We start from the raw sequence: 26656 nt of genomic DNA on the forward strand, positions 1-26656 counted from the left end.
CTAGAAAAGCCCACATCTGATGATTAAACAAATACATTTGTGTTGTAACTGAATTTTAAAAAGTAGAGCTTTTCAAAATTGTCAATAAACGTGTTTACTCTCCTTAATCATACAATTTATTTTGATAGTTACCCTTTGAGACACAAAAAACAAACCCCATTTTATCTCCAAGTCTATCCAAAATATCCATTCAGACCATAATGCCGTAGAACAAAGACAACTGCCGTAAAATGTCGCAACGCTGTGACGCATTGGGACAGAAACGGAAAACGGCGGGCTTGTTTGAACGGAAGAACGCATCTCCGTGGTTACTAACAGCGGTGTCAGCAGCAGACATATATTCTATTAACTTTGATGGAAGCGATTTAACAAAGATATTTTGCAAAATATATATACAACCATTTGAAACATGCGGTGTGGCTTGCAGCGCTGATATCATGCAAAAAGCTGTCAACGCCGTATAAGAAGCTAAAACATGACTGATAAAAAGTTAGGAGGCTAATATTAGCTAAGTTAGCCATCGTAGCATCATAACATAAATAGAACGTCGGACTGTTACTTCGGGTGCTGCTGTGGTTTAGATATCTGCCTGGTTAGCTAGTCAACGAAACGGGTAAGATTCAAGTCTTAACTGTGTACACTTTTAGAGAAAACCCCCAGTGTGTTGTCTTTACCTATGACCTCTGCCAGATACATGTAATGTAAACAAGCTCCATTCAGAAATAAACAAAATACCGAATCGCTGGTGTTTTTGCTGTAAAAGGGCTGCTGTCTCATTAACCCTGTGCCCATTCTTTTCGCAAACGACTCCTAACTTTTACTTTTCTTTTATCAAAGTCCGAAAATGTGCTCCAACGACGACTCTCACATCCTGGTTTTGGAGGAGCAGGTGAAGACCTTATCGGACGAGCTAATGCAATGCCAGGTATGAATAAGTATACGCACACGTCGACCACACGATGCTTGATTGTCTTATCTGCTATATCAAGATTAGTAATACAGCAATATGTTGCAGGCTTACTTCGAATATACCTGATAACATGAATTTGCTCTAAAATGGTGACATTTTCACTGTAGTTCTGTTATTTCATTGTTAGTAAAACAGTTGAGCACTTGTGTCCCATTATTATGTCTTTTGTTGTATTTGTCTAATATTTGTATGTCAGAAGCTAATATATTATGAAGCAATAAGTAAAAGTGGTTAAAAAAAAAAAATTAGTAGCTGCTGAAAAAAAAGTTGATATATGTTTTCATAGGCAGTTCCTACCACAGAGATTCCTTTTTTTTTTTTGTAACTACATATTCATCTTGCAGCCCGAGTGTGAAAATTATTTTCTTCTTCCTGTTTCACCAGTAGTTATTTCTGTTGGATATTGTACAGGGCTGATGCATCATATTTGTGTATGTCACTTTCAAACCTGGGGCCAGATGACTCAGAGGTTATCAGCACTGTAAATTCATAGCAAAGACGTAAAAAAAAAGAGACAAAAATCAGATCACAAACAAGTGGAAAAAACACACATCAGCCCGTGCAAGGCCGGGCTTCTGGCTGTGGATGACAACCCCGGCTTTATTTGCTGCAGTGGATGATCATGTAGCCTTTATAATATTCAGCCTTGCATGAAAATGATCAGGGGGGGGACACTGATGCACAGACGGGTTATGGTATGCTGGCTGCTCTGTTCTTGTGCAGCATTTGGAAATCAAAAGTAGCGAAACAAGCAAATCTTTTGCCAGCGTTCTGATAAATCTCTAAGTGCTTGTTCTCTTTGTCAAGCCTCTTCGTTGAAGTTGCTACGGCCATCTTTACACACAGATGCACTTATGTATAGCTCACACAGTCAAATAAGAGCATTCTAGAGGAACTCGTGAGAAGAAAAATAATTTCCGCATTGCTATATTAGTGTTGTAAAACCAGGTGAATGCATGGTCTGAAGATTATGTGAGGTGCGCTTATGCTCACCGCACATTCTTTCTCTAAAAATACCAGTTTGTATGTTGGAAAATGCGGACGCGTGAATTTTGTGCGCTTGCATCATTTATGCATCTGATTTGGATGCTTTTACATCTCATTGCTGTTGCACTTCAAGACCCTCGAAGAACGATTTCAGTTTGAAAATATCGATAAGGTAAACAGGGCAATGTTAATGATTTGATTTGGAAAGTTTAATCTGTCAAGGTTTTTTTTTGTTTAGTTTTTTTGTCTTCATTGGTTCAGAAATAGAAGCTTCGTGAGCAACTCTGTGCTCTTTGGGAAACTTTCCGGTTTTGGGGTGTTGTTGTTAAACAACGCCCCGGTTGTTCAAATTATGTTTATGATCTGGATGAGCTTACACATTTAAGCATTAACACATGAAGGCTTGAATGATTTCCTTCCAAATTCAGAAAAAATCTGAAGTTATTTGATTTTGTCCTTAACACCCGAGAAACACACTGCCTTATCAAATAATTACTAATACTGCGGAGAATTCCTTATTTATTTAATGTTATTTTGCCTTTCTAATCTATTATAACTCAATTAAGCATATTTAATTGGTTAGCTCCAAATGTATAAATTAGTGGTGGGCCGTTATCGGCGTTAACGTGCTGCGATAATTTGAGAGTCTTATCGGGCGATATAAAAAATATCGCCGTTAATCTATTCTCAAAATTGGGTTGGGAACTTGGTCAAAATAGGTAAGCAAACTGTGATGACTTTTACCTTTTATTTTAGCTCGGGTGTAGGCCGATGTACTATGTCTGCCGTTGTGAAAACAGAAGAACGCCACTTTGCAGAAGCCTGTGCTCGGCAGTTTATGGAGGTCGGGGATAGTTCAAGTGTCGTAAAATGGTGGGACATTTCAAACCTCGAGATGATCAAGCGCGTGAGGCGCAACAGAGACGCACTGCACACAACGCTATCTCAACAGCAGCACCACCTGGCCCTCCCAACAAGTGCTGAATATGAGAAGATGGCGAAGCTAGAGAAACTGCTGGAGCCATGCATATGAATAAGCTGGGTTAGTGACTGGTAGAAGAAGGAAAAGTAGCGCTTGGACTGATTAACAAAAAGCTACTGATGTAAACCTTGTAGGCTTACCGTACTAATTTCCATGTTTAACTGAATAAACCGTTTAACACAAGTACATTTTATTGAGCATGTTTTTTTTCTTCACCAAATATCAAAGTAGAACAGCTTTCTCAAGCAATCAGTGATGGGTTTTGGAAACAGGAAATGAGCGCCTGGTTTAATGCACCCCCTGTATTAAGAAACCCGATCTCAAAGACTGATTTTTAGTCATTACTTGGGTAGCACGCATATTCTGAATGAGCCATTTTAATCTAGATTAATCTAGATTAATTTCAAAATTTCAGTGAGATTAATCTAGATTAAAAAAATTAATCTATGCCCACCACTAGTATAAATATGCCCTGAACATACTTAATTGAATGCAAAAAACTTGGGAGTGCTATACATTTTCTTCTGTTTCTGTTGCTCAGCAGACACAGAAGAAAATGTATAGCACTCCCAAGTTTTTTTGCATGTACTAATAAATACATGCACAGTTTGCTCATAAGCAGACTTGAGGTGCTTCTATCTTCACTGTGTTTGTCAGTGATTTTGGGAGTCCTCGCATTCTCACCACCAGGTGGTGTCTAATAGCATCAGTGAACTGACCCAGCACACCTTATTTTGCATATCTATGCAACCAAGCTGTACAAGTCAACAGACAGGTGTGGAGTTCAGCAAACGGGGTCTTGAGTCTAGTTCACATTGAACTACAGATACCACCTGATGCACTGGGCAGCAGCATTTGTTGTGATGCTGTTACCTGATTCATTCTGTGTTTGAACTTAAACTGTGACACCTCCAAACTAGAGTTTGTTGTAGAAACAAGGCATCTTTTACACATGTGTTTAGGGAATCAAATGCACAAACATACATCCCACATTTATCATCCTGATGGAAATAGTATTCACATCCTTTAAGTTAGTAAAAGTTCTTGTACAGCAATGTAAACATGTTTCATTGCAAGTGAATTTTGAAGTACTGCTGCTTTCACCTCATGAGCAGAAAAGTGCAGTTAAAGAATTGAAGTTAAGGTGCTGGTTTGATCCCTGGCTAATGAATTATTGCATATGACACCATTAGATCATTGACATTGTAGCATCAATGTGTCAGCAGCAGTGTGTTAGTGTGGTCACTTTTAAAGGTTGGGCAAGTGAGAAGTACTTAATATAGAGTTTCCTTTTCCAGTGACCACAGATACTCAAATCTGTTTTCAGTTCTTCTCATTGTATCTTAACAAGTTAGAAATGTGCAATCCACTGCGTGAAACCGTGACTCTAAATGTAACGAGTAACCTAAGCTGTCAAACAAACGTATTGGAGCAGAGATTAAAACATTTTCATTTAAAGTATGGTGGAGTGGAAGAGCAACATGGAATGAGTTAAAGCACAAGTCCCTCAAAATTGTATTTAAGTACAGTGCACGAGTTAAGGTTTGTGTTTACTTTACGCCATCGTCACCTATGTGGGCGCCACTCGGCAAAAATAACTGTCAGACAAAACATTTTTTTTTAAAGATATTTTTGGCTCGAATGACGCTAGACACAACGCATATTCTGAGCTGCCAGCCACTTTTTACATTTTTAATTAATATTTACACTTATGAAACAGTTTGTTTTGAATTAGATGTAAAAAAAAAAACTATAAGTTTGGTAAATGTTATCCAGTTTGGAAAAGGCAAAGTCATGCATTGTTCAATTTCTGTGTATTATTATGATTTTTAGATTTGAGTTGTATGCTAGTGAGTTTTGTTGAACACATTATGTTTATGTTTATGCATTTAGCAGACGCTTTTATCCAAAGCGACTTACAATTTAAAAAAATATATAACATTACAGCTAATATCAAAGCTAACAATAAGCTACATAGAAGGGAACCACAAGTCAGACTCTGTCAGAGGTGACAGGGGTGACAGTGTAGCGATAGAGTGCAGGCATAGAAGGAAGTACAGAAAGATAAAGTGCAGTAGAGGGAGTCGGGAAGTACAGCATTCTGAGAGCCGAAGCTGGAAGAGGTCGGCAGCTTGATTAGCAGTGTGTCCATGTGTTGAAGACACAGAACCCCATATATATATATATATATATATATATATATATATATATATATATATATATATATATATATATATATATATGCTTATATGTATTTATGTATGTATATAATCAGAATCAGTTTTATTGCCAAGTAGGTTTTCATATCAGTTTAAACAGTAAAGCCATTCCTAAAATGTTTTATTTGCTTGAAATACTCTGCAATATGATACCTTAAGTTGTTTCCTCTTGTTGAACTGACATGGAAACTGTCCTTGGTGGTCTTGTCCAGAATAGAACATCAGTGATTCTGTGTATCTAATAAGGACCTTAAGTCGTGCAGTGTACATTTTAAATAGTGGTATTTGAATACCACTGATGTCTTAAGTCTCTGGCCTGATGTTCTTCAGGACAGCCATTAACTACAAAGACTCTAATCTGTCAGCTTGCAAATGTTCCTGCTAGACCATGCTAATTTTACTAATATGTGCTGAATTCCAGTTGCTCTCTCTGGTATGTTTAGCCCATGGTGTTTCAGTATCTAGATTCAAAATGAATAATTCAGCGATCATCAAACACACATTCAATGCATCTTTAAGTACACATACGGCAGAGGAGAGCCCTTGATGAGGGTCCTGACTGAACACTTGTCAGTGGAACGGCTAATGGCAGCCAAAGGCCAGACAGAGGGAGACCACATATTTCAAGTAAACCGCGCCGCTTAATTAAATCATTAGCTGCGTTCCAGAGTTGACTTTGTGAGATCTCCATCCCCCCATCACCCTGTTCCCCCGTCTGTATGCACACACTCGGATGCATACAGAGACAGAGATCTGAACTAGAGTCCTTCCACTTTATATGTTCAGCTCATGGCCTTATCAAGGTCTGATGCTGCCATTTTAGTAAATAATTGATTAGACACTTTTGAAAAGGGGGTTCAAATTCATGTACTAATTGGAGACCAGTAGATTCCAATGGGAGGGATGACTTTTATCTTATGATGATGTGAACATAATTTATCAGATAATTTTATATTAAGTCGATTTGGTATAATTCTGTCTTTTAATGTCAGAAAATTTAGTTTTTAGATGTCCCTCATTAAATGTAATGTTGCTTAAGAATATTTGAAAAACCAGCAAGACAATTTGAATTGGAAATGTGTCAGGGCCTGGCTGGGTTTTCCTACTTGAAGATGACTCTCTCTGTCATCAGTTTTGAGTTTCTTTGGGGCTAGTTACTTTGGAGCTGTGGTGGAAAACATATCCAGAGAGCAATTGATTAATAAAGAAAATACAAGCTCCACTGCTGTGTTTTGATTTGGATCCTTGCTCTCCCCAGTCATAAATAGTGCATAATGACAAGTGTCAATGCTCGCTCCCCTTGAGTCGAAGGTCACATCTCTGCAATGGAGATTGCGGCAAAGAGAGGCTCATGATTGGAAAAAGCACGACGGATGAAAAACTGTTTTGTACAAGTTGCTTAAATTATTAATTGACTTCCCCTACTGTCGTATGCTAATGTCACAGAGCATCTGACTTAATGTTTTATTATGAAGTCAGAGGAGCAGCGATGTGTTGATGCTTTTCCTTTTAGGGATTCATCAAACTCAAACTTATCATTGGATTTATCAAAAACATACATCTCAATGATAAATAACAGCTTTTGACTCACTGCATTCTTTATTTTTTTTCCACAGGCAGACAAGGAGTTTGTGTGGTCTCTGTGGAAACGGCTGCAAGTGGCAAATCCCGACTTGACCCAGGCTATCAGTTTGGTGGTTGAGCGGTGAGTGGATTCATCTTTCAAACTGCCACCTTAGAAGCTCAACAGCTGAACGTTACTTTATCTCACAAGTGAGGAAAAATATGTGTGAAAGTCGTTTTTTTTTTTTTTTTTTTTTTTTTCTAAAGTACCCTGGCCATTCTACAGGGGTTATGACGGAATCTGGTGCAGATGCAGATTTAAGCCCTCTTATCCCCAGTTTCGCAGTTCAAACAATGGAAACCCCTTTAATGAAAACACTCTTCCTCTACTGCTCACATGCTGGACAGTTGAAACAGTCCTGCCAAATACTTGTCTTTACCGGATAAATCGTAAGATGGAATAAGACCTCTTTTGCTGGTTGGCTAAGCCAAATAAAAAACAGTGGCATGGGAACTTTCAGAGAAGACCGAGCTTAAGGCTTTTTCCTGATGGTGCACATTTGGAAAAATGTATTACTCCTCTTTAGGAAAAATAGATAGATAGATAGATAGATAGATAGATAGATAGATAGATAAATAGATATTAGTCCATCAGTTGTTAGAAGAACCTTATCAAAAGGTAAAACACAGTGCAGCAGCATGCAGAGAGCTCCTCAGAACTTATGCCTGTAATTCTTTCTCCACACCCTCTTCAGTTCCTCATTGCCCCTTAGGAAACCCATCAAAGTATGTTGGTCCTCTGGGACTGGTGGGGGAACATGCACCCAGAGAGTGTATGTGTATTGTATCACCTGATGCACAGGAGGATATTGACATGGTAATTGTGTCGACTCCAGTCAAGCGCTGGTGCCCACTGGGAACTGCCATTCATCCCTACCGCTCCTTACTGTGTGGATCTTGTAGAGTGATTGGTTGGTTGCTCCGGACATGGTGAACACAGCCCAACATATGAGGAGATGCAACTAGGCCTGCCTGTGTTCCAGCCCCTCCAGGGACAGCAGATATGTATTTCTGTGTCTACCAGGGGAGAGGGTTGATCAGAAGAGTCAAAAAGACGATGGAATAGGTCTCAAAGATGGGACGTGCACAAGGAACAACTGATGAGTAAAGGGAATGGGTGGTCTCTGGTGGTCCAATGCATTTGAAACAAACAGGTCCACCGTTGCAGCCTTGTTTTTGTATCCCTGAAATTTCTTTATGATAAAAGGGGTGCTAGTGGCCTCAAGAGAAAGTTCAGAGTTGAGTGCTACTGTTTGGAGTTCTGTAGTCAGGCTTTAGAGGTAAATGTGGGAGCAAACCTTTTCTTTTCATGGTCTTAATTGTTAGCCTTCGAGATTCTCTGTAATTTAAACCCGAACAATTGAATTTAAGCAATGGAAATAGGGATGTCTTTTTAGAGGAGTTGAATCTTTTTAATTTTGGGGAAGATGTGTTATACACTATTTTAAAATTGCACCCATGTTCCATTTTTCTTATTTCCTTTTTTCTTTTTTTTTTAATTTCTTTTAGTGAGAAGCACAAAGCTGAGATCAAGGACGGGAAAGTGTTGGAGATCCTCCAGGCCAAAGACTTCAAGATACAGGAGCTCGAACAGGTACCGCACAGTTTGTCCGAACAACTGTCCCTCTGAGATAAGGAAATCATCTCTGACTACTAATGATATATTTTTGTATCCAATATTTAATTGGAAATGTATCATATTAACAGATCTTCAGTTGTTGGTCAATGATCAGGTCCAAATCTTGTCAGTTTTTTCTTTGAACTACTACGTTCTTTTAGATCTTCTCATTAAACTTTATTTTATTTTTAACTATATTTTAATTTTTTCATTTCAGGACTTTTATTTACAGATCAACCCGTTTTATTTTTTCTGAGTGTTTGCCTTTTCTTGTCATTACAACAAAGCATTTATTCCTAGTTAGCTTGAATGTCAAGTGAAACTTCAAATCAAACACTTGCATGTTATTTAATGTTAGCCCTTAAGCTCTATGTTTCTCCTACCTGCTTTTTTTGCTTCACCTTTTGAGTAATATTTCTTTTTGGAATGATGGCTAATGATAATGACATCACTAATGTAATTTACTTTATATCATCATCCCTTCACTGAAGCATCTGTGTGATTCCTTCATTAGCGTCCCTCATCCAGAATAGAGTTCATTCTTAATGAGACTGGCTGTAATGGAGTCATCAGCTTGCTATTGCTTTTTGACATTATCCTCCTCAGCAACCATAATAGTGGCTCATAGGATCAGCTGACACGCGATTATGGGAAAATATTATTAAAAGTTTTTGTGCGCCTTCAGATCGAGGGCAATAAAACAATGAAATCAAGCAACGCAAATCAATGTTTTCTTAAGATCTGCACAAATGTGAACAAACGATCTGATAAGTTCAGGGACAAAACAGAAAAGTATAGCCCTCCTAATTTGTGTCAGTTAGGTTTTGCTTCAGTCAGTTTTTTAGGTTTTGGGTTCAGAGAAGTCTTTATTGATATCTTTCCACATAAAAGTTTATTTAGAAAAGATCAAAAAAGGGATTTATTTTGACTTCAGATCATGGATCATCTGTAAAGCCTGTTAATAAATGTACTGTAGCACTGCATTCTCTGCTGTGTCATCCGTCCCTCTGACAGTCATCATCTCCTCTACAGTCTTAAGCCGTTCAAACAGGTTGATGAATTGGTTTCCCCTCCTATTTTTGGAGATGTGATGGTCCGTTGAGTCCACATGGGATCTCACAGTTTTCCTAATGTATCAGATCTCCCACTTTGATGTTTTTCTTAATCCTGGTCTTATTTTTTTCCTCCATCTTTTTCTGTTTCTACTTTTGTAACATAATTAGCTTTCATTTTTGAAGTGCACTGTGAATTTTCTAATGCTAATCTTTCTGTCCCAGGCCCTTTAACTTCACGATACCTCCACTTTTTTTTCCCTCCTGTTTCAGTGGAGTGCTACGGGGGTTCAAATTGTTCCTTCCTATCTCATTATCAACGTTGGAATTTATTTCCTGCGCTCCTGTATAAATCTCTATTAAAGCACCTCTATTCTTAGCATGGCAAGCTAGAAGTAGCAAGGAACGCTAAATCCACTATCTGAATATAACTGCGCAATTTCCCTCTACGTGGCAATTAATTGCATCCCAAAGCATGGTGTTATTTTATAGAGTGTACCCACAGAAAGCTGTGGATTACCAGCCAATGCCAAACCTTCGCTGTTTCAGTGTTAAGAAGCCAGCTTTCGCCTACTGAGGCCACAGAGGTTGCCAAATGAACATGAAGTGAACATATACCAACATTAGACAGCGGGTGGTCATGAAATCACTGCAGCATTTTAGCTGGTTTCTGTCTTTGATAATCTATAGAATCATTAATGATGATTTTTTTATTCGATTGAAAAAAGCTAAGAATGACAATAAGCGATCTTAATAGATACATCTGTGTGGTGGCTTTCTCTTGAGAGCTGCGACAGAATTCTCAAACATTCTAATTTTCTACTCTTCCCATCCTTGTGACCCAGGTACGTTTTAATTTTTGACTCCTGACCGAACAAGAATTCTATCACCTTGAGCTTGAGGAACTATTGGAAACCAGGAAAGCAGTTGTTTTTAAAAGTAGATGCAGTTGGGCTATTTTTATTGTCAGGATGGAAAAATCAAAGTGAAGTAGTCATTCATTGTTTTATATTTAATTTTCTTTTCCCTTCTCTGTTCATTGATGTGTAGCTTGGGTAATCAGGTTTGAATGCATGGCAGTTTAAACTTGTTGGTTTTATGCTGTTTAAGATGGATATAATCCCATTCCCTATTTCTGATCTGAGTCTTTACAGACTAAAATGCATCATGCGACCTGTGGCTCTGTCTCTGTCCTCACTGTGCTGTGCTCTGCTGTTTTTCTGTATCTCTCCATCTGCCTTAGAAAGCGACAGGGCAGCAGCAGGAGATAAACAACTTGGCTCAGAGGAGGACGACAGCGGCGGAGGACGAGTGTGCTTTAATGAAGAAGGAGCTGACATCTCTGCGTGAGCAACTGGTCAGTAAGAGTCAGGAACTTCAGGTGGGTAGAACAAATTTTCTGTGGCAGTATGAGCCTCAGATTCAAAAGTCTCTTTTCTGTGTGGCATCAAACACGACAAGTCTCCCGTGGCTTAAGCCTCAGGCATTTGAATCATTTAGAGGACAGGGAGGATTGTTCAGCCCTCTTGAACACAATCTCAGTGTCTTTGTGTCTCCCTTTCAGTCTTCGCCCTTACTCTGTCTCATCCTTTCTCGCTTTAAGCTTTTCCTCTTTTCTACTGACAGCAGAGAATACTTAACTGCTGGAAAGTCTGTGTGTCTCATAGAAAGAGGGAGCCAAAGGAAAGCAGGTTGTTAACTTGCATATAAATACTTAATGCCTCCTTCAGTGGTGGAAAGTGGAAAGTGTACATGTGATGGTGTGGCTTCTTCCTAATTATGCTTAGATGGGACATGGTTATGATTTATTAATAAAGGAATGGTCCTTACATGGTCTTGGTGGGGTCTCTTTGTGAGAAATCGTGGGGGACAGCATCAAAGGATACCTTGGTTGAGTCTAATGGGTTTTGTAGCAAACACCATTCTCATTAGGACCTGTCATTAAAACTGACAGACTGGCCCCTGTACCCACATGAGCCAAGCTCCTGCAGAAAATCTCGGCCCATACCAACCAACACCTGGTCGCAAGGGCCCAGTCATACAGCACAGATGACCTTGGTCAGTCAGCAGCCCATGGAGGGGGCTCCTGCAGAAAAGCCTGTGCACTGTTTTATGTATTAATTTCAGTCTCAACCCCATGTGTTGCCTTTCTTTTTGTATCTCCCCAGGTTTTCTTTTTGAACCACGCTACTTTTTCTTTCTTTCTTTTTTTTTTTTTTTTTCTTCTTTTGTCACCGTTGTTTATTTGGCCGTGTTGGACCCCCCCCCCCTCCCGATTCTCATTCTTACACACACAAACACTTTTTTTGTCCAGGAAATGAAGACAGAGTGTAGGAGGAAGGAGGAGGAGCAGCAGCAGGTGGTGAAGGCTCTAGAGGAGGAGAAAAAGGGATTAACGTCACTCTGTGCCGCCCTGAGGACTGACCTGGAGGAGAAACAGAGGCAGGTCAACAGTCAGCGAGACCAGAGGGATGCCGCCCTGACCAGATTAAAAGTAAAAACACAGGTCTTTTCAGAGACACAAAACCTTGAACTCTCTGATCCCTTACACCCTTTCCTCCTGAGCTGGTGATATGAAAAGATCACTGTAACAAAGCCCAGAATTAAAGATGCAGGTACAGTCAAAAGATGGAAAAAGTTCAGATTTAACTTCGAGCGAACTTCGAGCTCCTCTTTAACGTTTTTGCATGCAACCTGTTGCTGTTTCCTTATAGAAATCACCTTCCTGCCAATACTACTGTTTCAGGTCATAAGAGCGGCACTAGAGCTTCACAGTCTTCCCTTTCCTCATAAACTATTTGTTATGAACCATATTGCTCCCCAAGTCAAATGGAGTCAGACAGAAAGTCTTGAATAAGTTAGGGACTGCCAAGTAATTACACTTGGATGGAAAGGAGCTCACTGACTAGTATGAACATCCATCAAAGTCTTAGACACTCTACCTCATCCTTGTTTTTTTTTAAATCAGAGAATATGAAATGGAGATTATGGACTGTGCAAGGTTTACATGCCTCAAATTTGTTTACAATTGAAAAGATTTGTCCATACATGCATAGTTAAGATACACCTATGGGATCGCTTTTTATCTTTCGGCAGAGTGAGAATGGAGGCAAAAATTCAGGAAACATATGGCTTTAAAACTGGATAGTTTGGTCATTCAGTCACTCCAGCATGTTAACAGACTCCGCTCTAGTTGTTAAAGCATCTTTTTTTATGCCTTTTCTGGTCATTTTCAGACTAATTAATTTAGCATGTAGATTATCCAAGGTTTGGAAACCTGTGAGTAATGTCATGTAATCTGCCCAGCTCTAATGATTGCAGCTCGTTAAGGGAAAGCTGTCATAAAACACCTTGTCTGCACCTAATAAAGAGCAAAAACAGCACAGTAAGAGCAGCTTGGAGGTATTTTAGAATAATTTAATATCCGTTTTAGAGCCATCCTAATTTCGCTTTAGTCTACAAGTTAAACCGTCCTAACCCATAAGCCATAACCTGGAGCTATTAATTCATTAATTTATCATTAATTTAAATGTAGTAGGTTGTTGTTGTTGTTTTGTCAGCCATTAAAAGCTGTGGCACAGCACGCAGAAAAGTTCGTCATATAAAGTCAGCATGTACAAAATGACAAAGTAAAAACACAAGTCTAACATTTTAATGCTATTTCTAAATATTAAGAAATTTGAAATATGACTGTTACTGTTACAGCAGGATCTGGAGGGGGAACTGCACAATACTTGTGGGGAGCTGTCTACCTTGCAGAAACACAGCAACAGTCTCGCTGCCCAGCTTTCTTCCAAAGCGAGGGAGGCAGCAACGAAAGAGGAGCAACTTGATGGGCTTCGGTGAGCTCCACCATCTAAAGCAGCGTCTTCATACATGTAAACAACCACACCCTAATGGGTGATTTGGGGAATAATTACTTCAGTTAAAAGAACTGTGGCTCTGGATTGTGCAAACATATCTTATGCGACTGTATCCCTTTGCATGGGTTACCGCATGGAGCAGTTAAAATATTGCTCACGTTGCTACGAGGCTTGGTGGGTGACACACATTTCTTCCAGTCTGGCTCACTGAAAGCCACTTGATAAGCCCTGCATAGTGGATGTGCTTTAAGAGAGGTAGAAAAGGGAAACAGGCAGGCTTTAGCTAAGCTTTAGTCGATATGATAAAAAACTGTGAGAACTGTAGGGGCCTTAGTGGTAATCTCAACCTTTTTTAACTACTTTTCTGTTTTAATGCCAGAGGCACTCTGACATGTCAGTCACACCAAGGCTATAGACTGCTTTTACATTTTTAGCTAACGCATTTATGTCCTTGTATTGTCTTTATAAATAACAGGAGTTTTTGTAGCTATTCCACTTGGGGACACACAACATTTGAAAAGTGATGAATGTGTCTATATTTGGAAGAAAATCGCTCGATTGATTAAAATCGTAAACGTTCTATACATCATTTGCCAGTATAAATAAATATTTGTTATACTTATTATGCTATTATGTTAACTAGGCGCTGATTGTTAAAATGAAAAGCATCTGGGCAATACAGGATATATATTTATAATTTGATTACAAATCAAATAGATTAAATGCGTATGTATCATCATTTTTTATTTTTTTTTCTAACACGTTTTACACTTTTAATGTCTTTTCCAGAACAATAAATAAAACAGGAACCCATGTTGAGTTTGAATAATTCTATTCACGTCACAACAGGGTCTTTATATTTCTCTCCTCAAATTAATAACCCTTGACTTGTAATTCTGCCATGCTGATGGGGGAAAAAAAAAATCTCACATACACAATATTTTTTTTCTCTTAGAAATGCGATATTATGTTCAGTGTGATTCGGTGTGACCTGTGTCTGCGTGTGTTTGTGTTTGTAGTCGGGATTTTGCCGAAGTGCAGGCTCTGTACAGACAGAGCTCAGAGCATGCAGCAGAACAGAGCCACCTGATCAGGCAACTGGAGGGACTCAACCTAGACACACAAAGAGTCCTGAGAAACCAAGAAGAGGCTCACACTGCTGACGCCACCTCCTATCAGCGGGTATTCACAGGCACACACAACAAACATCAAACTCATCACTTTTAAAGCCACTTGTTGAACTGCACTGTCTTGAGCCAATGTGGTGATTAATTTCCAGGCTTTCTGTAACCTCCAGTTTTTTCTGCTACTGCCAGAAAAAAAACTTTTCTCAAAGTTTTCTGTTACTGTGAACAAGTTCACAACATACCATTCCTCTACCTGAAAATTATTGAATTTTGCCATTATGAATGAGTGTTTAGTATTCCCCTCCATTTGATATCAGCCATCTCTGATTGACTTTACCATTCCCTTGCATGTTTACCTTCCTGTCTACCCCTTTTTTTTCAGCTTTTCCAACCTTTCTGTCTTAATTGTGTTTGCTAACAGCTATACAAGGAGTTGAGTCAGTGCTATCAGGCTCTCCTGTCAAGTGAGGCCAAGCTCCGTCAGAGTCACCAGGAGCTCAGCTGCCAGCTGGCTCAGAAGGACCAACACATCTCAGAACTCCAGGCTCAGCTTCAGAAACAGCAGGAACAAATACAATTTCAACAGCAGCAACAGGCTCAGCCCCCAGTTTTTTACCCTTCACCAAACAGACAAACCAACTTTAAGGTAAGCTCCCTTCTTGTTGTCTACCATTTCCCCTACAAAGACCCTCTCTTTTTGTTACCTTTGAAAAGTTCATAAAAACTCCACATGAGCTATATTTTCCATTGGTGCTTGCTCTGCTGCAGAATTTCTTGAACTTTGATATGAATTTGTGGTTATGGACAACAAAATGTATTTACCTATGATTCCCATAATAGATATTTGTATTGTCACGTACCTAATATACACATTTTATTCTGATACTTACATCAGGTACTTGTCTGTGGAGTGTATACTGTTGTGTCTAATTGTGATAATGACGATATACGGCAGTGTCTAGGTGGATTAGCAGGCACCTTGATAACTGACATACCCCAGCATGGCCTGTGGTGGTGGTTTTTAACTCAGAATCCTAATTTTGATATTGGTGTAGTTCACTTTTGATCTATCTGTTTCTCATCGCACCGCTGTCTTTTATGTCAGCTATCTGACCCTCTCTAGCTCTGATTTACACACGCATGCACTCTCTGATTTACTTTCTTTTTCAAAATTCTTTCTCTTCTCCCACCCAAGTAACTAAAAGTCCTTTTTAACACAGCAATTAGATGGGAAAGGCATATAAGAGGTGGAGAGAGGTGGTTTAATTGGAGCCCAGTAATGTTCTTGAGGATGATGTTAGAGTTACAGCTCTACATCTGTCAGTCAGCGGGAGTTTGACTTTAGCCCAGTACCTTTGAACCGTCACTCCAAGGCGATAGAGACCTTTAATAACTGTTAATGATATGTCGATAGGTGTGCTCGGACCACACGCTTGGTGTTAAGAGTAGCATTAGTGTTATACTTTCACCACTGACACGTGCCTGAAGGTTTTCTGGGGTCTGAGTGAAGTACATTTCATCATCTGAGGATGTACAATGCTGTGGGTGGATATACATATAGTCCCCAGTTGGTTGTGGCTACCACCCTACAAGGGCATCAACTGTGCAGATCACAGTTTATTTAAGCCAAACACTCAGCATCTGAAATCCAAAACACGCACTGGACATACGAAACGATTTGTCCACTTTCCAACTGTAGACTAAGTTCCTTACATTATTAAATACACAAGAAAAAGTAAACAAACAAAACAAGTTAGACAAACAAGCATAAGACTTGTTGGGCATGTACTTCAGTTGATGCAGAGGAAGATGAAGGCTTCGTAAAAAAAAAAACTTTTGGGCATGTTCATCAGTGACGGTTGTTTACTGATTCATCCCAATTGTCCCCAGTGAAAATTTGCATTACTGCTGAGGCGGGTGTTGAATCTGAGCTTCCAGCCATTATGATCAAAAGCTCACGTTCATTGAATGCAACTCAGATTTTCTCCACGCTTCTGTATTTTGAAGCAGTTACCAGAATTTGCTTCAAACAGACATTAAAAGAATATAAAGACAGTCTGATGTGCTAAGTTAAGACAAAAATTCTATGAACATGTAAGATTTCTTCTCTCAAACCATGGGCATGTGGTAGTTTTTGTCATAGCCCTTTGGGTGACGTCCTCTATACAGGCTCAGTGGACTGGTGCTTACAGACCTCAGTCCAGTAACATTTCAGCATGAACAGATTGAGAGGGAACTGTGTCCTATCTCGGCTTGCGATAAGGTATTTGCGGTAATCGAGTAATGTCTGTGCCTCCACAGATCGTAATTATTTAATATGATTGGTTGATATGTTCTGAAATTGCTGCTCCCAGACTGTAGAAGTCAAAAGATATCAGCTCAAATGTTAAGTGAGTTACAATCACTCTGTCTCAATTAACCCGGTTAATTAAACCAGCAGTAAAGTATAAATGGTTCATTTAGTCAGTAATTAAATACAGTACTGCAATGTTCCTCCAGTAATTAATACTACATTTAGAGGAGATGCAGTTAGGGCTGTGTGCAAGTACTGTGAGCATGTATGTATGTATGTATGTATGTATGTATGTATGTATGTATATTTGCATGTATGTGAGTGAGACTATGCGTACATATTTGTGTTTTTAACACACTGAGGATGCTCTGTGGCCTTTGCAGTCAAAATGAACATCTTAGCTCATGTGCTTACAGCAGCTTGGCTGAGAAAATGAAGCTGCCTAAAATATTAACTAGATAAAAGCAATACTTTTACTTATTAGTATGCAAGCTTATTGTCAACTCAAACCTGCTCATCAGTTTTTGGTTCTGAATAGACTATTATGAAGAGATCAAATTAGAATGGCATTATTTCACTTAAACTTTTAGTCTGTCTATCGTAAAAATATCCATCAACATTAAAGATCGGTGAACGGCTTTGATTTGATTCGCTGATATCATAGGTAGGTGGACGGTGGGAGTCAAATTAATCTCAACCAGTAAACGAATGAAGAGGGGGGGGGGGGTACACGATACATTAAAAACACTACCATAACGTGAAATTATTTACTGACCATTTGGCCGGAGATCTCTATTTATTCATCCACAAACACAACAAATTTTCCTGCTTTCGGCCTTTGTTGGACGTTAATTTTTCTATGCAGACCCCTTTTCTCTTTGTTACTCGGGGCAGGCCGTGAAAAAAGAGACCAATGTCTGTGGCTGAAATATAGTTATCGAAATAAAGTTTATAAAACTAAAGCAAAAAAAACCCAAACTTTTGTTTACTGAACACATGTAGCTGCTGTCTGGCTAATTTGTTTTCCAACTTTCTCACTTGCCGACATCAAAGTAAAGCGATCAGGTGTCCCAAGACAAAGCACTTAGTCAGGAGGGCTTTCTGTTTCCCCTCTCTGTAATTTCAATGACGGGCTGTGTGTACATCTGTGTCTGCTCGGATGGTGTTTGACTAAAGCTTTGTGTGTTTCCGAGCACATAATCGCAAATTCTATCACAACTTCCTCACGAACACCTGTTAAATTTCCAATGCTCAGGTTGTTAGGGCAGATTCGATTTTAATTTTAAATGTTTTGGTGGAAGTTACCATTGGAGGTGATCAAAGCACTGGAGCAACAGAAGACCAGAGGAGAGACGCAGCGCTCATTTGAATATGGACCAGAGCGACTGCTTTGAACACCCCTCCCGCAGTATGTTTGGTGAGGATGGGTATTAAGGAGGGAGGGTGGATGGGAGTGAGGAATAACACCCATTGTGTGCTATGCCTACATGCTGTGCACCAATTTTGATTGTGTGTTCGCTCCTGCCTTATGCTAAGTTAACGCTTTACAGGAACCTTAACAAGCCCGTGTTTCTGTTCGGATTATGCCACACGTTCTGTATTCGTCAACCTTCTTCAGAATTTCGTCTCATTGCTTTTCTTTTTGAGAGCAATGCGTTTTTTGTAAAAGACATTTCTGTCATGTCATTTTTTTCACTGATTAAATGGAGCAGAAGGCAACATCTTAAAATGTTTATTGATCTGTCGGCAGACAAAAACCTGGGGAAAAAAACCAACAAAACAATGATATCAGCCTCTACGGATTTGTGATGGTTTGCGCCGTCGCCTCACGCCAAGAAAGTTCCCAGTTCAGATATCGACTGTAGTTTCTCTTTTTGGAGTTGGTATGTTCTCCTTGTGCATGTGTGAGTTCTCTGGCTTCCTTCCACTGTCCAAAAACATGCTCGTCAGGCTAATTGGTGATTCTAAATGAGCTGTTGGCAGTGAGTGTTGGTGTGCATGGTTGCTTATCTGTTTCGTTGGCTCTGCGGTGGATTGGTGTACCTTACCTCTCGTCCTATGGTAGCTGAGATAGGTTTCATCACACCTGCGACCCCTAATGGGATAAAGGGGTTATGGAAAATGAAAGAATGATTTCAAACATAGAACTGAGGCAAGTTCTCATGCTTGTGTTGTTTCCTCTTAAATGACAGAAATGGTCAATTAATCAATGATACGGTCTCTGAACAAACAGTCCGGTTAGGGAGGTGTGGGCCACCAATTTTGGTGGTCACTGTAGCAATCTTGAGGCAGGGAAGAACGTTCATTCATTGCCAAAAAATAAAAGAGAGCCAGAGTAAACATTTGATCATTTACAGCTATCTTCCAAACTGCATGAAAGTAGTTACAGTGGCCTAGTTTTTTGGCTACTGTCAGAGCTGAGTGGTGATTAAAGACAACATTAAAATCCATTTAAAGGCCTTGGGCTTTCTGGAAGCATAACCAGACTGAATGAGGGCTACGTTGTTGATTATGTGGGCAGTTATTCAAAGCTCTCAAGTGCTCTCATCAGCTTTGGACGAGGAACATTAGGCCTGCGCATTTTTGCTAACAAAACTTAGGTTTGAATGGAAAGAACCACCAGCATCTTGTGGAGTGTTTACTGTAACTATCACCTGAGTTGTTTTTTTGTTTTTTGTTTTTTGTACAATAGACTGCGCTGCTGTGGTTTAAGAAAGTTTCCCCAATGGTTGACATCTTTGGATGCTTGCAACCAGCTTTGTCTCCTTCCTTTGTCGAATCCTCTTCTTCTCTGTGCTTCTTCTCGGAAGCAGAATCTTCTGCGTTTAATTCTCCTTTTTATTAATTGAAAGAATCCTACATGTTGCATGTCTTTCAGCTCACGGAAAGGCTTTATTTATTTATTTTTTCTTGCTTATTATGTATATTATCAGAAGGCTTCTGGTTGTATGATTAAAGGGCGAGGTACAGACACATGCTCGCAGGGATGCACCCGCCATGTTGCCCATTCACCTTTAGCTTTGGTCTTTCTTTTGATCATCATTAATAGCAAACTTCAAAAATGTTTAAACTTCATCTGCTACAATGGAGCATGGGATCACTTGTTTTTAACTAAAAACTAGAAGAAGCTGAATGTTGTCAGTCACTGGGTATTGATAGTGTATTTTGTATTTTGAATGTCAGTATCTTTATGTTCTGTGTAAAACTTTGTATTGATTTTATTGGCTTCATGATTTTACTGCACCAATTACTTCAGTCACTGAGCCTTTTGCATGATTTTCCCCTTTATCAATCACAAGGTACTTGTTGTCCTGTCTGCTCAGGTTCAGGAAAATGTAATGGAGAATTTGAAAAGTTTCATATTTTTGTTTTTTTATTTTATTTTTTCTCGCCAGAAAAGCTGCCCAAGAGAATTTGTAACATTCATTGCTACTAATTGCTTCTAATTTGACCTCTTATTGTAGAAAAATGTGTTTAGGTTCAGGAATTCAGACCATGCTGAAAATTATAGTCTGGCAAATATTTAACTGCATGTAATCAACCACTTAGCTTGTGTGTGCTGTTTGTGTTAGCAGTAAATTCTATTGTCAACATGCGTTTTGCTATGAGTGCGTGTTTGAAGCTGGGCCGTTTCCAGGACCAGAGACATACTAATGACATAGATGCCAGCGGTGTGTTTTACAAGCTCGACCGCTCTCATTAGATGAGAGCCTCTGTGTAGCACAGCCCGCCTCATTATTGAAGCACAGTCATGTGCTGCTGCAGAGGAGTATACTCTTTCGTTCAAGCACATTCACCCAGGTCAAACAAACTGTGTGGGAGGACTCAGGGCTGCGTACACACACAGAAAACATACATGCACCTACATCCTACGCACTGTGCGCTGTCCCTTTCTGCTGCATTACCAGCTAACTCACATGCTCATACATATTATGCACATTCTTTGAAGAACCACTATCATGAATACAAAGTGTACTTGGCTTGGTTGAGAGCAAGCATCTTGTAGCCCTCGCTTCTCAGGTCGATCCAGTCTCTTTCACATATGCTGGCACTCCACAGTTTCGTGGAAGAGATTGTGCATGCATGCGTTTGTGTATGCACGCAGATGTGTTTTTGTGTGTGGCAGGGGCCCCTCCTGATTATAGCTACTCCATAATTAACAGTGATCAGATTTGTTTTGTGGCATAAATGGTGCATGTGTAGAACATTAGGCCTGGCAAGTCTCATTTCAGATTCAGCTCAAGGGCTCTGCAGCAGACGGGTCACGAGCTTCAGGGAGCACAATCACAAGCCTCGTTCCATATGGTCTCGCCTGCCGCATCCTCACCAGCGAGGGCCACGTGTGCCAGACAAGTTCCCCCAAGAACTTAATCGTGTTCAGTAATTACTGAGACCGGATTTTTCTGTTTTGCTCCCTGCCTCAGCCTCCTCTCAATCTCTAAGTCTTTTTTTTTTTTTTTTTTCACCTGCATGTTCTCTTCTTTTAATCTCATGATCTCTCCTGTCTGTTAGTTTCACTAAGCTGCTCGTTTATTTTTCCCCTTTATACCTTTTTCCTTCCTTCAGTTTCCATTTTTCGCTGTTTTCTGCTAAATGAAAATCAGGACGGGGACGAGAGAAATTGCAAGAGGAAAAGTCAGACACTCCCACATCAGTTAATTTCTAAATTGCTTTATGTGGCTGATGCCGAAAAACCCACTCCGTCCTCCTGCCTGCCTGGAAATTATAAATAATTGTAACAGATGCGCCAATATGGCCGGCCTCCAATAAACGAGGCCCTAGATAATTTGACCAGCCCCCTTTGACAGGCCAATTTAATAAAACATGAACAAAATCTTCCTCACTAATAATTTATCATCCCCTCTCCTCCCCTTTGGTTAAAGTTGATTACCCTGGCAGTTAACAAGGTCACACCCAGATGCCAGGTTTCTGATAATGCAATCAGGACTTGTTGGAAAAAGAGGTGATGACATCCTGCGTGGTTTTTAACGCGACCCGGCCTCTCAGCATTGTGCGTCCAGGAAGGCCTTTGTTTGTCAAAAGGCTTAAATTTGATGTGTTGAGTAGAAGCATTATTGACAGCAGCAGGCAAGGTTGAGTGTTTTGCTCTCTCTTAATGAGCATTTAAGAAAAAACAGCTGTGAATATGTGCAGGTTATGGAGAAAAAAACATAAGTGGATGAATGTAAATGCCACTATTAAGAACATCAAGTAAGTTAATGCAAAATGTAGTAGACATAATTTCTGGACATGGAATTTAACCATCTCTGAAGCAGTCGTTTAGACACTCAATGTCTTTTCCAACACACCCTGAGAAAAACTGTGGAGAGTCAGTCCAACTTTATATGTGTAGCACTTTTCATTTAAACAGAATATCGCACAAAATGTTTTACATAGTAAAACTAAATAAACACTAAGATTTTTTTTTTAAAGATCATATATATATATATACATATATATATATATATATATATATATATATGTATATATAAATATATATATATATATATATATATATATATGATCTTTAAAAAAAAATATATATGTATATATATATATATATGTATATATATATGTATATATATATACATATATATAAAGCCAGAATTACAGAATTTGTTGAACTGTTATGAAACCGTTGGGATTTGAGTGGTTTTACGTGGCAGAAATTTGCTCCTTTTGTGGCCCCGGTCTGAGCAGCATTTAGCTTGACTGAGAGCGCTTTCACACCGATAGTCCGGGGGACTTGGTCTGATTGGGCGGGGAATGACGAAAACTTTCACACCATCATTTTGTTTTGGTTTGCTTTCACACTGCACTTTTAAAAAGCGGACCAAACCACCAGGAAAACTTCACACTGTTACAACAACTGCACTGACCAGGAAGGAAAGCATAAAGAAGAAGAAAATCCGGTTCATCGATTGGCCAGGACCAAAAATTGGAAATCCATCCCCTTCAGCTGGCTTGTTCACAGCAAAAATAAACAATGGAACAACATCAAATGTATGCAGTCTGAAGATTTTTGTTTTTCCGTTTAAAGCGGACCAAACGGCTCTGGTGTGAAAGCGCACAAACTTAGCTTTCCACTCAAACAAGGAACTTTCCCTGTTTGGTGGCTGGAAGGCTTTTAATTTGAATTCAATTCAATTATACTTTATTAATCCCAGAAAGGGAGCTTTTAATGCTGCAGTATTAATTGTTCTCAAAGATATGCGTTTGCTATAGATAGAACAGACTTAAATATGAATCAGCAGACAAACATATAGAAATTCGAAGATGGACTATCTCAGTAGACAACATGGACAGAAACTCAGCCAACAGTTCAACATCTGGGGTGCGGAGATGCTCCTTCTCAGCGACATGTCCATGATTACACCATCTGTTGTCAACAAACTCTTTAATCCTCCTCCTTTACTGATACTTCTCTGTCTGCAGTCTCCATCTGCCCGTACACTCTTAAAGCCAAGTAGAGGGGTTTTAGATTTGTTCTATAGCAGCCATGTTTCAATGAAAAATATAATATTGTTTTCCTGATATTCTTGCTGTGTCCTTGTCAGGAGTCTCACACTTTGGTGAAAAGTGGTTTAACCTTCTTTGACCTCTGCATCCTAGATGTCTCCTCTTTAAGTAATATGGATTTACGGTCTTTATCCAGGCTCAGTTAGCTGCTCCAACAGGTTCACAACTTTCCTGTTGCCATGGTTATGCATCATTACATTACGGTCATTTTGCAGACGCTTTTATCCAAAGCGACTTACAATAAGTGTGTTCCACATCGGTAGGCAACCATCATAACCATCCAAAGTCTTTCCAGTCGCAGAGCATGTAAACCAGCCCAGAAAAATGTTTTAGAAATGTGTGTTTTCACAAAGAAAAGCTCAGCAGAAAATCTCAAAAAGATACAAAGAAAGACACAGCATGTCCAGAGCTGCTGCAGCCGGCTGCCTGCCTCTAGGGCGGCGCCATTCTGGAATGAATCTGAATTTTAAGAATCAGAAAGGGATTCTGACACAGGAGTAAAGCTAACAGTTACTATCTAAAGGATCTCATAGCAGTTTGAGCAAAAGCGACATATATTTAAACTGCATGGCTTTCGTACCGTTTGCATGCACAGTGGCTTGGCAACGTATCCTGCTGCTTATCAGCACATGCAGTCTGTTAAATCTTTGCAAAAGAAAGGCCCAACAGTGAGCTATCCAACAAGTCTGGCATGCCACCTGACAGACTGAGCTGATCAGCAGCAGTTCATGGACATGAAGTAGCTGCAAGGTACCCAGGTGCTGTGCACGCCAAACAAGCCAAAATCATCACCCCTTCCACTGACAGTTGATATGAGATGATTATGCTGACACGCTGTGTTTGGTTTTTGCCAAATATTTGTGCTGTTCATTACGACCAAACATCTTTGCTTTGGTCTCATCTGTCCAAAGCACATTGTTTCAGAAGTTATGGGGTTTTCACTGCCATGTTCTTTGTTAGAGAGAGAAGTCTTTCTCCCAGCAACCCTTCAAAACAGTTCATACTTGTTCAGTCTTTTTAGAATTGTACTGTCATGAACTTTAATATTTGACATCCCAACTGAGGCCTGTAAAGTCTGAGATGCTCCACTTGGGGATCTTGGCAGTTTCTCTGAGCATTGCACGGTCTGACCTTGGGGTGAACTTGTGGGGACTCGCTCCAGACCAGCGGACTGGCAAAACGTTTACTCTTATATAGAGGGTCCCACCTGCTGACGCTCTCACACATACATTCGATTAGCAGCACCTGGCCACTGACCATGTTAATTGATGTGGAATCGGTAAGGGTGTACTTAGTTTCTCTGTTTCTGTATTTTGGCCAAGTTTTTGTTAGATAATTAATGACATGGTGTAACATGTCATGTGCTGTTCATCTGAGGAAATTTTCCCTAATTTTCACATCTAATTAGGAACAGGTGTCTTTTCCCTTTTTTTCTATTTCTTACAACTTCAAATGTTAGGATTGAAGGAGGGTGTGCTTTCATCTTCACATGACTGTCAGCCTGTCTGACTCTTATGTCTTATTTTCTGTCTCACCAACATGGAGCCCTCCACCATCTCTTTTCTTTCAGGCAATGGTGTCGGGGCAGGCTGATGCTGCAGCTCAGACGCTTGGTCCTCTCGCTGACCAGGCCTCAACTAGAAGATCAGATCCCAGGCCAGAGGACAAGAGTTTCCATCACATACCTACAAGCACTATCCGAAGACAGGTAGGTCAACACACACTCCTGACTATAATGCCAAAGACAGCACGTGGGTGAGCAGTCAACATGCCCACGCTTATCCATTACCACTTTGCTCGGATTAGATCAAAGCCACAGAGTAGGGATATAAAGGAAGCGGTCTGTTGAGAATCATGTGATTCATCAGACCCAGACTCTGCCAACCTTTGTCCTGAACTTCCCAGCACACACAGTCAGATGCCCCTCCTACTGCGACCAGGCCGGCGTGTGCTGCCGGTTTCACGCATGCCTTGGGCTCAGGCACTGGCTAATTTACCGCTTCAGCAGTGTATTATGAACAAGAAAGAAGCTTTTGATCTTCTCAGTATCCCACTCATAAGTTTGGCAGGACAAGTTTCTAGATGGCCTCACTCACTCTAGGGATCGCCTGAAGACACATTGCTTGATTTATACTGTTGTCCTCATTATATCAGAAACACCTCTGTACCTCCAGTTTATAGATTTAATGCAATTCTACTGTCTAGTATTAACATTAACTAGTATTAACATAATTTCATTAGACTTTCTTTCCTGAAGGGTTCTGTGTTTGTGTTAGGATGCATAACTCACACATAATAATACACATACTCTGCCTGCTCTTATGCATCTACAGTTTATTATCAATCAATGTGTCAATTTTGATCCTTGTGCTGATGTCTCAAATCGAAGTGGAATTTTCACACCATACACCATACATTTTTTATACTTTTATTACGCCGAGTAAAAACATGCATCATAATTGGATTTACTTCAGTTCATATCAGTGCATCTGTGTTTTTTTTTTTGTTTTTTCCAACAAAAAAATCTTGATCTTTGAACAAGACAGTCAGAGTGTCATATGATTTGAAAGTGTGGTCATTTCTGTCAGTGACCACGTATACCCCTACACATTTACGATTGAAAATGACTGAGATTTTAAATTCCTACACACGGTCAAGTTCCAGCTGCTCGGGCCAAAATCCTTCCATCCATCAATTTTCTATACCCGCTTAATCCGTCGGTCGGGTCGCAGGGGGGCTGGAGCCTATCCCAGCGGTCATCGAGCGAGAGGCGGGGTACACCCTGGACAGGTCGCCAGTCCATCACAGGGCCACACAGAGACAAACGAGATAAACAACCACCCACACGCTCACACTCACTCCTAAGGCAATTTCTTTAGAGACACCAATTAACCTAACATGCATGTTTTTGGACAGTGGGAGGAAGCCGGAGTACCCGGAGAGAACCCACGCATACACGGGGAGAACACGCAAACTCCACACAGAAAGGCCTCAGCCGGGAGTTGATGGACCAAAATCAATGCTTCAAATTAAATGAGACTATAATTTCACTGAATAATAGTTTAACATTATAAATATATCTTTAGCTTTCACAATTCAGTTGAATTTTATGCTGTCTGCTTTTGTTTTCATCATTTCCTTAGTAATAACCACAGGGCAGTGCCGTTATAAGGTTCCTAGGACAAGGACTAATCCTCACTCCACCCTTTTCCTGTGTTTCTCCCACCACCCGATGAGTTAAAAAAGCTCTTTATATTGACTTTATGATTCTTGTTAAACCTTATTTTAGAAACACAAACCATTTGGTAGTTGTTAGTGCCTTGTAGTTAAGATGCAAATACAACGATGACCGTCTATAGGCAAATTAAACCCGATTAGCTTCAAAACACTTCATTTAGAAAGT

General features: G+C 39.8%; 1 protein-coding gene across 1 annotated transcript in view; it reads left to right on the plus strand.

Annotated features, from left to right (window-relative positions):
• The first annotated feature begins 300 nt into the window (after window positions 1-300).
• Window positions 301-26656, plus strand: part of cntln (centlein, centrosomal protein) — a 92348-nt gene continuing 65992 nt past the window's right edge. The window contains exons 1-10 of the mRNA XM_075463071.1: window positions 301-613; window positions 838-925; window positions 6775-6863; window positions 8291-8375; window positions 10695-10832; window positions 11766-11945; window positions 13157-13293; window positions 14334-14496; window positions 14863-15087; window positions 24824-24961. Of these exons, the coding sequence (XP_075319186.1) occupies window positions 845-925; window positions 6775-6863; window positions 8291-8375; window positions 10695-10832; window positions 11766-11945; window positions 13157-13293; window positions 14334-14496; window positions 14863-15087; window positions 24824-24961 (1236 nt within the window). The 5' untranslated portion in view covers window positions 301-613; window positions 838-844. The remainder of the gene's footprint in view (window positions 614-837; window positions 926-6774; window positions 6864-8290; window positions 8376-10694; window positions 10833-11765; window positions 11946-13156; window positions 13294-14333; window positions 14497-14862; window positions 15088-24823; window positions 24962-26656) is intronic.

The sequence above is a fragment of the Odontesthes bonariensis genome, chromosome 4 (assembly GCF_027942865.1).
Source record: "Odontesthes bonariensis isolate fOdoBon6 chromosome 4, fOdoBon6.hap1, whole genome shotgun sequence".
NCBI lineage: Eukaryota > Metazoa > Chordata > Actinopteri > Atheriniformes > Atherinopsidae > Odontesthes > Odontesthes bonariensis.